Source organism: Nicotiana tabacum, chromosome 4 (genome assembly GCF_000715075.1).
Source record: "Nicotiana tabacum cultivar K326 chromosome 4, ASM71507v2, whole genome shotgun sequence".
Lineage (NCBI taxonomy): Eukaryota > Viridiplantae > Streptophyta > Magnoliopsida > Solanales > Solanaceae > Nicotiana > Nicotiana tabacum.
Genome location: NC_134083.1, coordinates 111,862,383 through 111,877,411, shown reverse-complemented (window position 1 = coordinate 111,877,411; position 15,029 = coordinate 111,862,383). Strand labels below are relative to the sequence as shown.

The window sequence follows — 15,029 nt, the reverse complement described above, 5'->3', positions numbered from 1 at the left end:
ACACCCCAAAATATTAATAATTTAGTAGAAACTTGGTTTGGCACTGCTTCACACCCCAAAATATCTGATGAAACAATTACCAACATTATGTTTGAACAACGAAATGCTCATATTCTCTTATGGGAGTTTTATAGGTATACCCACAAAAATGAAACTAATTACCCTTTGCCTACCCATTTATTTTTCTACTTATCAAACTAATTACCCTTCCTATCAATTGTAGCTTTTGTGGATAATTGCCTCTTTTTTCTTCTTTTCTTTATTTTTTGCCTTTTCTCTCCTTTCCTGTTCATTTAGATTTTTTCCTAATCATATTATTTTTTTTTCTTTTTTTCTTCACCATAATTTGATTTCATACTCAATTTTGGCTCCTTTTTTATTTTATTTTATTTTTTTCTTTTGTTTATTTTCTTTATTTCTTGCTACTTTTCTAATTTCATTTAACTCTTTTTTATTTCTTTTTTATTTTACATAATCTTACTCTATTCACTATTTTTACTCCTTTTTTTATATGCAATAATAAAAGATAACTGATATAGGAAGCATTCGTTCACCTTTTTTTTTTAATATAATTGATATAATATATCTTGTCTTTTTTTACTCATTTTAACTTTCTCTAAATCAGTTATTAGAACAACTTATACATTAGACTTGTATTCTCTTCTCTCTTTTTTTTTTCCTTTCATTTTCTTTTTTTTTTCTCCTTTTTAATTCCATTTATTATTATTTTCAATTTTTTTCCTTATTTCCTATTTTTTCATAATCTAATTCTGCAAACATTTTGGACTCTTTTAACTTTTTTTTTCTCTTTTTTTTTACTATACATGTAAAAAAAAAGATAACTGATATAGTACATTTTTTATTTGTTTTTATGTTTCATATATTAATTATTAAAAAATAACTTATTCTAGTATATAGTATACCAAATAGCTAGGCCTTCTCTTTCTCCCTCTAAGATAGCTCTCTCCTCTCTCTCTCTACAAAATTATATTTTACCTTCTAAAATGCCCCCTAAGGCCTTATATCTGTAATGACCCGGCCAGTCGTTTCGGGAGTTATAGCCTCGTTTTCCCTATTTCTGCTTCTTTATGTGTTATTTAGTTGTATTGTGTTGTATCGGGTTGGTTGGTTCGGGTTCGGAGTGGTTTCGGAGTGGAATGAGACACTTAGTCTCTTATTTAGAACCTTAAGTTGGAAAGGTCAATCGGATATTGACATATATGTAAACGATCTCAGATTTGAATTCTGATGGTTCCGTTAGTTCCATTAGGTGATTTTAGACTTAGGAGTGCGTCCAGAATGTGATTTGGAGGTCCGTGGTAGTATTAGGCTTGAATTGGTAAAATTTGGCGATTTCGGTCGGTAGTGAAAAATTTGATATCGGGGTCAGAATGGAATTTCGGAAGTTGAAGTAGATTTGTAGTGTCATTTTTGACGTGTGTGCAAAATTTGAGGTCATTCGGACGTGGTTTGGTTGGTTTCGGCATCGGTTGCCGAATTTGAAAATTTAGAAGTTCTTAGACTTGAATCCGAGGATAATTTGGTGTTTGGATGTTGTTTTGAGTGATTCTAAGGTTTGACTAAGTTTGTATGTTGATATATAACTTGTTGGTATTTTTGGTTAAGGTCCCGAGGGCCTCGGGGTGATTCCGGGTGGTTAACGAATTTGTCGAAGTTGGAAAATACAGCTGGAGCTGCTGCTTCTGCTATTTCCGCACCTGCGGAAGGAAGAATCGCAGGTGCGGGGCCGCTGGTGCGCATGGGGGTTCGCAGGTGCGGGCAATGCTAGGCTAGTCAGGATGCGCAGGTGCGAGAAGGCTATCGCATCTGCGAGCCCGTAGGTGCGACACCTGTGGCGCAGATGCGGAAGGAAGGAAGAAGGCTGGCTTCGCAGATGCTTCGCGCCACGCGCAGGTGCGCAAGCGCAAGTGTGACAGGTTGGCCGCAGATGCGGAACCTGGGCGTTTAAGTGACTTGCGCAGGTGCGGTTGTTGGGACCGCAGGTGCGGTCGCGCGGGTGCGAGAAGCCTGGGCAGAAGGTACATATTGCACACTTCGTGAATATTTGTGCATTCTTCACCATTTCTATTCGGTTTTGGAGCTTTTGGGAGAGATTTGAAGAAGGAATCAAGGGGGTTTTCATTGAGGTAAGTTACTTGAGCCCTAATACTCGTATATATGGTGATTTCCCGTTGTTTAACCATGTAATTAGTGAAAATGAGGGGTTAGGGCTTGGGATTTTTGGAGAAGTAATTTAAGGATTTGAAGGACCAAACGATGTCGGATTTTGATGAATTTGGTATGGTTAGACTCGTGAGTGAATGGGATTTCTAATTTTGTAAATTTTGTTGGATTTCGAGACGTGGGCCCGGGGGCCGGGTTTGAGCCAATTTCGGGTTTTGGTCTAATTTTGTAGCTTTTCTTGTGAAATTCATTCCATTAGCGCATATTGATGGTATTGTACTGATTGTGAATAGATTCGGAGCATTTGGAGGCCGAGTCCAGAGGCTAGAGCATTGTGGGGTAGAGATTTGACCGGTTTGAGGTAAGTAACGATTGTAAATCTAGTCCTCAGGGTATGAAACCCCGGATTTTTGTATCATTCTACTATTTTGGGGTGACGCACATTAGGTGACGGGCGTGTGGGCGTGCACTGTTGGAGATTGTGACTTGGTCCGTCCCGTAGGAACTGTAAAGTTGTATATTTTGTGGAAATTATATGATACTTATATGTTTTAGAAAGAGTTTCTGTAAATTGGGCTGAATGCCATGTTTGGGCCTTGTGCCAGTGCTGTTTGGACCCTTAGGGGCCTTTTCTTACTATCCTCTCACTGTTTTTGATTGAAAATCTATACTCAGTAATGGTTATACTTGTTTACTGCATAACTCAGTTTTATGACTCTATTTTGATACATATAAATGTTGTTTTAGGCCGAATGCCCTGTTTTTACTGAAATGCCCGAGTCCCTTGAGAGGTTTATGACTGAGTGAGGCCGAGAGCCTGATTTGTGAGGATATTTATGGGATCAGGCTACACACCGTAGCATGTTTGATATAGGCCGAGGGCCTGAGTGATCTATGCCATGATTTAGCTTGATATAGCGCTTGGGCTGAAAGAGCCCCTCCGGAGTCTGTACACACCTCCAGTGAGCGCAGGTACCTACTGAGTGCGAGTGCCGAGTGCTGAGTGACTGTGAGGCATGAGTGATTGTGAGGTATGCCCGAGTGGCAAGAATGATTGTAAGGTATGCCCGAGTGGCACGAGTGACTGTGAGGTTTGCCCGAGGGGCTGTTTATGATTTCATCATTTTTGCTCATCTTTGCATTGAGCCTTTGTTTGAAAAACTGTTGAAAAAATATCTTTAAATGATTTTTACTGGAACCGGGTTTAATCGAGATGATTTGATTCAAACACTGATTTTTTTAAAGCATGCTTTACTTTACTGAATATTTGTGATATGAACTTGATATTCTTTATTGCTCGTCACTATTGCTCAGTTTTTATTTATTGTTGTTACTTACTTATTTGGCATACTCACGTTACTCCTTACACCTTGTGTGAAGATTCAGGTGTAGCTGGACACGGTAGCGGTTGTTGATTATTCTGGTTGCAGATTTTTCTCGGAGATAGCAAGGTAGCTGTTTGGCGATCGCAGCCCCTGCTCTTCTCTCTCTTATCTTCCTCTAGTTGTATTTAGCTATTTTCCATGCTGAGTTAGCCTTGATATTGTTAGACAGATTGTAGTAGATGCTCATGATTAGTGACACCCCGATGTCAGACTTTTTTTTCCGCACTTTTATTTTGATTTGAATTCCTTTACGAATGTTTTTATGTTAAATAACATTGAAATTATCTTTGAAATGAAAATATCGGTTTGTTTTGGAAATGAGTCGGCTTGCCTAGTTTCACGATAGGCGCCATCACGACAGGGGTTAGTTTGGGTCCGTGACAAACTCTTATTTGCTAATCTTAAAAAGTGTACTTTTTATGTGGATCGTGTGATTTTCTTGGGTTTTGTGGTTAGTTCTAAAGGAGTTGAGGCTGATGAAGAGAAAAGTAAAGCAATAAAAGAATGGCCAAAACCTAAGAGTGTAACTGAAGTTAGGAGTTTTCCGACAACATAATATTTTTTTAAAAAAAATTCCCGTCTCTGCTCCACTTTGCGATGCGTATGCGGTCCGCGGAACCGTTTTGCGGTCGCGAAATTGATCACAGATCTAGCTTTTGGTAATTTGGTCATAACTTCTTGTAGGAGTGTCCAAATGACGAACGGTTTGAAGCGTTGGAAACTAGACACATAGACCTTTCTTTTGATAGGTAATATGCCAAATAATTCTTCATATAAAGATAGGTATGCTCGTTTTAAGTTAGGTCTTGTGCGAACTCACTTGAAACTTTATCCTATCATAAAATTTTCAACTTGACTTAGCCTTGGGGCTTTTCTTAGACCATAAACTATTCTTAATGTACCTCATACATAATTTATCATAATCAATTGATATAATTCTTATAATAGCCCTTGTCTGCACACAAAATAATATAATTAGCGCATATTAACTTTCTTAATAGCGTTTAAATACTTTAAAATTTTCTGGGGTGTTACAGGTGAACAAATCAGCTATATTATCACTTGAACAGATCTGTTGCATATTGATATCACCATTATTTTGAAGATCATGTGTCAAAAATAACTTTGGTGAAATGTGCTTTGTCCTATCTCCTTTTATGAATCCTCCCTTCAATTGGGCTATGCATGCTGCATTGTCTTCATACAAAATTATGGGTAGTTTGTCACACTTTAAACCATATTTTTCTCGAATAAAGTGTATTATAGACCTCAACCATACACATTCTCGACTTGCTTCATGAATAATAATTATCTCAGCATGATTAGATGAAGTATCCATGATTGATTGCTTAGTCGATCGCCAAGATATTGCAGTGCCTCCACATGTAAACATATAGCCTGTTTGAGATCGAGCCTTGTGTGGGTCAGATAAATACCCAGCATCAGTATAACCAACAAGATCGGTACTGCAATCATTGACATAAAATAAGCCCATATCGATAGTCCCTTTTAGATATCGCAATATGTGTTTAATTACATTCCAATATCTCCTTGTAGGAGCAGAGCTATATCTTGATAAGACATTAACTAAAAAATTATGTTAGGCTTTGTAGTATTAGCAAGATACATTAGTGCACCAATTGCACTAAGATATGGTACTTCAGGACCAAAAAGTTCTTCATTCTTTTCTTGAGGTCGGAACAGGTCCTTATTCACATCAAGTGATCAAACAATCATCGGAGTACTTAATGAATGTGCTCCATCCATGTAAAACCGTTTTAATACCTTTTCTATGTAGGCAGATTTATGAACAAAAGTTTCGTTTGCCAAATGTTCAATTTGCAAATCAAGACATAATTTTGTCTTTCCGAGATCTTTTATCTCGAAATCCTTATTTAAATAATCAATTGCCTTTTGGAGTTCTGTAGGAGTTCCAATAAGGTTTATGTCATCAACATATACAACAAGTACAACAAACTCCGATGTTATTTTCTTTATAAAAATACATGGACAAATGGCATCATTTATATAACCTTCCTTTAATAAATACTCATTAAGGCGGTTATACCATATTCTTCCTGATTGCTTTAGACCATACAAAGATCTTTGCAATTTGATTGAAAATATTTTTCGGGACTTTGAATTATGTGCGTTAAGTATTTTAAATCCCTCGGGAATTTTCATGTATATCTCATTATCAAGTGAGCCATAAAGGTAAGCTGTAACCACATCCAAATGCATGTCAAGCTTTTCATGGACAGCAAAACTAATGAGATAACGGAACGTTATATCATCCATAACAGGAGAATACGTCGCTTCATAAACGACACCAGGCCTTTGTGAAAATCCTTGTGCAACAGGGCGTGCCTTATATCTTTCTACCTTATTTTTCTCATTCCTTTTACGTACAAAGACCCATTTATAGCCAACAGCTTTAACACCATTAGGTGTTTGGACTACAGACCCAAATATTTCACGTTTCGCAAGTGAATCCAACTCAGATTGGATTGCTTCTTGCCATTTTAGCCAATCACGTCTTTGTCGACATTCTCCAACAGATTGAGGTTCAAGATCCTCATTATCTTGCATAATTCTAGATGCAACATTGTATGAAAAGACATAATCCACCACTATATTCAATCGATTCAAATATGTCTCAATATCGATTGGGTTTATTGATAGTTCCTTATTTTCTTGAGTCTCAGTCTCATTGATTTCCTCATGAATCTCAGTATTAGTTAAATCATGGGTTTATTTATGAGACTCATTCGTAGTGTTATCTTGATCATTAATTTTTCTTTTTCTAGGATTTTGATCCTTAGAACCCAATGGTCTGCCACGCTTTAGGCGTTCTTTTGACTCATTAGTTATGACACTAGAAGATTGTCCAATAGGGACATCAATACAGATTGGAACATTCTCTGCAGGGATATGTGATTTCGTTATCCTTTTCAGATCCGTAAATGCGTCTGGCATTTGATTTGCTATTTTCTGCAAATGAATAACCTTTTGCACCTCTTTTTCACAAATAGAGGCACGTGGATCAAGATGAGACATTGATGGATTTTTCCACGAAATTTTCCGTTTGATTTCACCAATTTCTCCCCCTAATTTTGGAAAAAATGCCTCATCGAATCGACAATATGCAAATCGAGCAGTGAACAAATCTTCCGTTAATGTTTCGAGATAGCGAATAATTGAGGGAGATTCAAACCCAACATATATTCCTAGCCTTCTTTGGGGACCCATCTTGGTGCGATATGGCTGTAATATAGGCACATATACTGCGCACCCAAAAATTCTTAAATGGTATATATTAGGTTCATGACCCAAAACTAATTGCAACGGGGAATATTTATGATAATTTGTCGGTCTAAGACGAACTAGCATTGCTGCATGCAAAATGGCATGACCCCAAACAGAAGTGGGTAATCTCGTTTTCATGAGTAACGGTCTTACTATCAATTGCAGATGTTTAATCAAAGACTTTGCAAGACCATTTTGAGTGTGAACATGAGCTACAGGAAGTTCCACTTTTATCCAAATTGATAAGCAATAATCATTAAATGCTTGGGATGAAAACTCAGTAGCATTATCAAGTCGAATAGACTTAATTGAATTATCGAAAAACTGTGCCCGTAATCAAATTATTTGTGCCATTAATTTTGCAAACGCCAGGTTGTGAGATGACAATAGGCATACATGAGACCATCTAGAAGATGCATCTATTAAAATCATAAAATATCTAAACTACCCACTAGGTGGGTGAATAGGTCCACAAATATCCCCTTGTATACGTTCCAAGAACGCATGTGACTCAATCCCAACCTTTATTGGTGATGGTCTAATAATTAACTTGTCTTGATAACAAGAAGTGCAAGAAAATTCATTATTTAAAAGAATCTTTAAATTCTTTAATGGATGCCTATTTGAGTTTTCTATAATTCGTCTCATCATAATTGATCCAGGATGTCCCAATCGATCATGCCAAAGTATAAAAGTATTGGAATCAGTAACCTTTTGGTTTACGATAGAATGTGCCTTAATTGCACTAATTCTTGTCCAATACATGCCACAAGATAAAGATGAGAACTTCTCAATAACCCTTTTTCTGGCCAGAGACATTCTTGGTAATGATGAGATATTCGAGATTATTTTTATCTATTGTCTCAATATGAAATCCATTTCGACGGATATCTTTAAAACTCAACAAGTTCCTCTTGAACTTAGAGGAGAACATTACATTCGCTATGATAAGTATTGTTCTATTAGGCGGAGTTATAGTAGCTCTTCCAGAGCCTTCAATTAGATTACTACTATCAGAAATTGTAGTAACATCTGCCTTACAAATACTTAAATGAGAGAAATATTTCTTCTCTTTGAATATTGTATGTGTCGTACATGAATCAATTAAGCAAATATTTTTACAATTGAACTTTGATCCAAGTTTGCTTTGAGAGATATCCATATTTGCTTACCATGGTTTTACGTATAAAAGAAGTATATGAATAAATATTAGTATTTTTAGAAAAAAAGAAAAAAAATAAATTTAAACTAATTATTCAATAATGACCTTTTAATGCAATTTCGAGAAAACTCAGATAAATACTAAGTCAAACTCTCCAACCAGTATAAATACTCAAAGGTATAGAAGTTATAAGTTGGTTGAAATAACTAAGGGATACATATTGAGAATTAAATATATGTGCAGAGAGCAATAGCTAATTACGTGAATCAATGACGCAAGCTATAAATATGACGCAAGTCATTTCTATTCATTTGCTTTAAAAATTGACGTTTAAGAAAACAACAAAACAGTGTCAAATAATTTTACCAACAAGTATGTTTTAGAAAAATCATTTGCTTGAACACAAATATTATAGGCTGACAAACCTTGAACACAAATATTATAAGTGCGTACAAATCTGTTATAGAATACTAGAACAATATTTAATTAAAACGAACTAACACTATTTCATAAAATATATAGTACTAATTAATACTAATGACTACTACTCATGTAAAGAAGTGTGATTACATGATGTTTATTCACTAGTTACTACGAATATGTAAAAAAAAAAAAATTAATCAAACTACTCAATCATCTTTAACCACGGATCCATCACTGATCAAGTGGTCTATTTTTTCATCAGGGTGCTCAAAGAAGTTTGCCACATCCAGGTGGGTAATGTCAAATTCATTATCATACACAAAATTAGTTTTAGGGCCTTTATTCTTTAGAGATGCTTGATAAAGCTTAACCAAATATTTTGGTATGTGACAAATATTTGCCCAATGCCCTTTTCCACCGCAACGATAGCATTCAGTTTCTGAACCCTTTACCTTTGGCTTCTCATCTTTCCCTTTCCACTTTTGGAAGTTATTTTTCTTTGGGGAATGATTAACACTAGAAAATTTTTTTCCTTGGACACGACCACGAACAGGGCCACGACCTTTTCCACGCTTAGCATAATGAGAATACACCTCATCCACTTTAGGCAATGGTGTAGACCCAGTTGGTCGATTTTCGTGATTTCTCATAAGCAAGTCGTTTCGTTCAGCCACAAGGAGAAGAGAAATCAACTCAGAGTATTTCTTGAAACCTTTCTCTCGGTACTGCTGTTGCAAGACCATATTGGAGGCATGAAACATTGTGAGCATGTTTTCAAGCATATCATAGTCACTGATACTATCTGCACAGAGTTTCAATTTAGAAGTAATTCTGAACATCGCAGAATTATATTCAGAAACAGACTTAAAGTCTTGGAACCTCAGATGAGCTCAATCATATTGTGCTTGTGGAAGAGTAACCAACTTTAAGTTGTCATATCTTTCCTTTAAGTCATTCCACAAAACAAGTGGATCTTTGACTGTGAGATATTCTATTTTCAACCCTTCGTCAAGGTGATGGCGCAAGAAAATCAAGGTATTAGCACAACCTTGGGTAGATGCTTTATTTCTATCTTTAATGGCGTCTCCAAGACTCATTGCATCTAAATGGATTTCAGCATCCAATACCCATGTCATATAGTTCTTTCCCGAAATTTCAAGGGCAACGAACTTTCTTTTCATAATATCAGTTATAGTTAAAAGAGGAGAAAAATTATACCTTAGTCTTCTCAAAGAGCTTCTTGAGACCGTAGAGTCTCGTGCTAATAACGTGTTATGAAATAAAAGCAATTTAGTAAAACATGAACAAGAAATGGAGATAGAGAGAAGGAAGAGATTTTATTTCTTCTTCAATTGTGTGTCTTTTATCTATTACACTGTCTTTATATAGGCACGAAAAATAAAGAAATGTGTCATTGAATATGTCATTAAGCATTTGAGAGGAAGATCATGGAGGAAGATAGACATCCACCATAATTTAATTTTTCTTATAACACATTTATCATTTTTTTTGGTTTGAAAATCTCTTCTTTATTCTTGCTATGCCACAACTTCTCCACCATCCACCACTATCCTCGCCGCCGCCGCCGCCACCACCACCACTACAATTATTCACCCTTCGTTCTTTTCTTCTTTTTTTCAGTCACCTCACCTTTTTTACCACCACCTTCGCTTTATGTTCAAATTTGTTATTACTGCCGCCACCATCTCCTCCTTTTTCTTTAAATATGAACACTACCACCTTGTTCACCGGAAAAAATGGAGACCCACCACTCTCTTTCTCTCCCCCTTATCTCTCTTTTTTTAGAAAATAATAGATAAAATACAAAAAAATTAAATCTAAAATTGGAAACTAATTAAATTAAAAAAGCAAAGACAAGCAGAAAAAAAGAAAAAAAGTGGGTCAAAGTCGGTGGCGGGGAGGGTGATGATGGGTTTAGCAGAAGAAAGGGGGGTTTAGATGAGTGGGGGTGGGGTTTAGAATTAGGGCTTTTTATTTTCTTTTTTCCCTCATATTCGTTTTTTAAAATTATTATTTGGACCCAAATACCAAATGTCATTGGTACTTGGTTACTTTGCCACATCATTGGCAAGTGTATTACTCTTTATTTCTTTGTCGATTATCAAAAAAGTGTTTAATAGGAACAAAATTTTAAGTACTAGAGTCTAGAAGTGTTCAATTGAACATATCTTAGATCAAGTGTCACGGATGACTTGGGGCCAATACATAATGTCAAGTTGAAAACTCAATGTAGTAAATACCTCTAATCGCACAGCCGAATTGTTTATTATCCTACACTATACTACTAGTGAACAACAGAATCACCAAAATTGGCTTCAAAGAGATTTCAAAAAAATCCGAAAATGATAGTACAACCCTATAATTTAAGGTAAACAAACTCCTGGATGGCAGGAATCTCCCCGATCCTCTTCAGTGACTCCTTGCTGGGTTGTTCATCCACCCCAATAGCCATAACAGCTTGCTTTCTTGGAGCAATCCTTCCAACACTCATGAAGCTGACATTCACGTTCTCCTCTCCCAAGACGCTGCCAACTTTTCCAATCATTCCTGGCTGATCAACCTGGCTGCAAAGAATGATACTGCCTTCCAAGCTCACATCCACTTCAAAAGATCCAACCTTTGTCAAATGAGGGACTCCATCCTTAACTCTACCCTCCACTCTAATCTCTCCTGAATCAGAAATAGCACTGGCAAACTTGGATTCCACATTGGCAATCTGAACCTGAATGAACTCAACTGGACTTTCTGGTGAACCATCTAGAAGAATTCGTTCTTCAGCTATCCGTAGTCCCCTTTGTTTAGCAGTGAAATCTGCATTAACCAGGTTAATGAAAACACTGGAAATAGGCTCAATCAAGCCTTTAGTTATCATGGCACGAAGCAGTCTTGTGTCGAGATCATCAGGTGCTCTAGCTGAACCATATGTTACTTTCACTGATTTCACACCACTTCCACCTGCAACTAGCTGGACAGCAAGTCTACCAAGTTTTTCGGCAAGCACGACATAAGGCTTCAGCTCTGATAGAACCTGCATGGGAGAGGTAGGAAACATTAAAATTCAGACATTTATTTTATCAAAATTCCATGAATCGCTAGCAACTACACCTCAAAAGAAAATAATGTTTCTATATGTTGATAAGCACTCCTCTACAATAAAGCAGATTGCAGGTTAATTAGAAAAATGAAAGAGGTTCTACATGGGCAGGCTAATTCAGTAAAGGTACTATTTCAAGCCTTCTTTTTTCCCCCTCTGGTTTATGAATAAAGAGGGTGATAACTGGTAAATATTGAATGCACTTACCTCAGCAGGAACCATAGGTGCATTGACAGCTGTAGCAGAGAGCTCCCCTTTCAAAGCACCAACAACTGCTTCCGCTACCTCAATTGCCACGCCTTCCTGGACAATCATTCTAAGAGTATTAGTAAATGTGTGAACTAGAAGAAAAGTGTGACACACATGAATGTGTCATGCACAGACCTGAGCTTCCATAGTACTAGCACCAAGATGTGGAGTTGCAGTCACATTCTCATGTTGAATCAACTTGCTATCTTTTGGTGGCGGCTCCACAGTGAAAACATCAAGTGCTGCCTGTGACAGGATTTATATGTTAGTATAATTACGTAAGACATTCAAGGAGAAAGTCTATTCTAGAGTCTAAATCCAGCAATGGAGAGCAAAAGTGGAAGATAACAAAAGACGGCTTTTGAACACTTGATATTCCAACAGACATGAAGGTTGAGGGAAATGCAGAGACAGCAATAGTTCAACAAAAAACTAATTCATATGTTTCCGGTGTCTCATAGATGAAGGAACCAGGACCTGTGCCACAATGCCTGCATCAAGTGCCCTCACCAAAGCTTCTTCATCAATCACACCCCCACGAGCAACATTCACAATCCGTACACCCTTTTTCATCTTTGCAAAAGTTTCATCATTCAGGATCTTCTTTGTAGCAGGGGTGAGGGGCATGTGAAGTGAGATGAAATCAGCAGATGTGAGGGCTTCATCAAAGCTCACAAGTTCCACCCCAATAGCACGTGCACGGTCAGCAGGGGCATATGGGTCATGAGCAATAACATGCATGCCAAGCCCCTTAGCTCGCCTTGCAACTTCTGATCCAACCTTCCCAAAACCCATCACAGCAAGTGTTTTGCCTACCAGGGAGACACCAACATATTTGTTCCTCAGCCATTTCCCTGGATACCATATCATGATAAGAAAATTCAGAGGTACATCTCCAAATGCAAAAGCAACAAGTATAACAGGGGAACTTATTAGCAGCCATGGAAAACAAAATTTTCAGACAACTATTCCAAACAAATAAATGTCCAGGAAAAGAAAAAGGAAGCTGCTTAAAGACAGATTGGATTGAGGGGTCCGTAATCAGGGTTATGATTAAAAAATATTCAGGGTTATGATTAAAATAATTAAAAAGGGAAGAAAGGATGGAGACAGAAGTGGCTTTAGTGCAGACAGCAGATCAAATAACCAATTAGCTCTCAACTATCCTTTATGTATCTTTTTTATGAAGGTGTCAGCTTTTACGTACCTAGACTAATACATCCTACAAGCACATGACAGGTGTCGGGCAAACTTGATAACTAAGACGAGCAGACAAGAAAATACCAAGGATTGTAGCTTGGGTTTGAATCTGGGATCTTTTTACTGCTTACTCCTATGCCCAAACCAGTCAACCATCCCTATGGGGATATGTTAGCCATCATTGATGTAATCGTTTCTTCAAAATATATCAACTCTTCCATTCATATTGAGTGCTCATCAAACCTTTCCATCATTGAATCGAGTAACTCAGAGGCCAATCCCACATATAAGCCTCTCCAATTCAAAATACACCCAAACACACATATCCAGAAATTTTAAGGAAACTTTTAAAACACACATATTTAAGAAAAATTTCTAAAATACATACATATTTTAAGGGTAAACCAAGTGACTTAAAATCACAAGTTCACCTCTTTAGAAGGTAAATATAATTAAAAATGTTCTTTACCACAAAGAAATTGCAACACACACTACCATAAAGAATATATGCATACATTTTCATATTCAGATCAACTTAAAATAGATCTGATCAGCTATGCGAGACCATACTGCATCGCAACTTTCATAAGATATTATTCACATTCAAGAACCAAACTAAGAGAGAATTATATTCATGGGCATGTCATTTCTACTCAATATCGTAAGAGATACAGGGCACCGGTTATGTGTTTCACAACGCCTCTACTGACTCCGGCTTAAACTACATACATTTAGAGGTAAACTAACTTTTTGAATTAAAAAAGATCCACCTCTAAAAGAGTTACACGTACCAGCTTTGACGGAAGCATCAGCTTGAGCAATATTCCGAGCCATAGCGGTGAGAAGAGCGATCCCATGCTCGGCAGCAGCAACTGTATTAGCAGTGGGCGCATTAACCACTAAGCATCCATGCTCCGTCGCCGCTGCAAGATCAACGTTATCAATCCCGACACCAGCACGCCCAACAACTTTGAGCCGTCCTCCGGAAGATTCAAAGATCTCACGGCTCACCTTCGTTCCACTCCGGACAATCAACGCATCACAAAGCGAGATCTTAGTGCACAGCTCCTCGGGGCTCAAGTTATATGAGCAATCTACGTTCGCGAATTCCTTTAGAAGGTTCAGCCCTGCCTCTCCGAGTTTCTCGGCGACGAGAACCGTAGGTTTGGCGTCCATGGAGAAAACGACGAACTGACGGTGGCTGCTGCTGCGGCGGCGGAGGGAAACGCCGGAGATGCCAAAGGCGGAGGTCGAAGCGAGCTGGGTTTTCCATGAGATAGAGTCGCGTGATGATTTTGAAGAGAAAAGTATAGTTGAAGAAGCAGAAGCCGCCATTGTGGTAGACTTACTATCTCCGGCGTAACACGGTGAGACAGCGGAGATTGTGGCGGCGGAAGGAGTAGGAAAATGAGATGTTGTAAAGGAGGGATTTGGAGAGGTTTTATAAGTGCGACGGACGAGTAACGAGTTGCAAATTGGGAATGAATGAAGTGAGTGTGACGTGTACACGCGTTTGCATATCCCTAGGAAAAGCAGAGGTATCTAGTTAGTGTTAAAAGTTTCTTTTCTTTTCTTTTTTTTATGGAAGAAAAGATTAGTGGCTTTATTTACTCCCTATTTATGTCATCCATTTTTTTTTGTGCTAAGAGACGAGATTTTTATTTATGCAGAAATTTAAGAAGTGTCATTACAGGTAGATTCTATTCCTTGATTGCCCCGCAAGTTAAATAAGGGATTCTAATACTTCTTGAGTGGCAGATTTAAACGGTACAATCCCTAATAAATTTTTGCAAAAAATAGAGAAAGCAAATAAAGGTAGTTTATTCCAGAAGTGATCTTCACACTCATCGTTAGTAGGTGAGTCGAAGTTGCTCCCATACTGCGCCAGTGTGTGCGCCACTTGGTTTCCTTCACGGTAGACATGCCTAACATCCGGATGGCCCAGTGCGTCGAGCAAGAACCTGCAGTCATGTAGAAAATTAACATTAGCTTTATTGTGAACTTT

General features: G+C 37.6%; 1 protein-coding gene across 1 annotated transcript; it reads right to left on the bottom strand.

Annotated features, from left to right (window-relative positions):
* Nucleotides 1-10,625: 10,625 nt before the first annotated feature.
* On the bottom strand, nucleotides 10,626-14,612 carry LOC107787868 (D-3-phosphoglycerate dehydrogenase 3, chloroplastic). Its single transcript, XM_016609482.2, has 5 exons — nucleotides 13,816-14,612; nucleotides 12,302-12,678; nucleotides 11,960-12,070; nucleotides 11,783-11,878; nucleotides 10,626-11,509 (listed from the first exon to the last, which is right to left on the bottom strand). The coding sequence occupies exons 1-5, from the start codon at nucleotides 14,357-14,359 to the stop codon at nucleotides 10,838-10,840; spliced, it is 1,800 nt and encodes a 599-aa protein (XP_016464968.2). The 5' UTR covers nucleotides 14,360-14,612; the 3' UTR covers nucleotides 10,626-10,837.
* Between the last annotated feature and the right edge of the window lie 417 nt (nucleotides 14,613-15,029).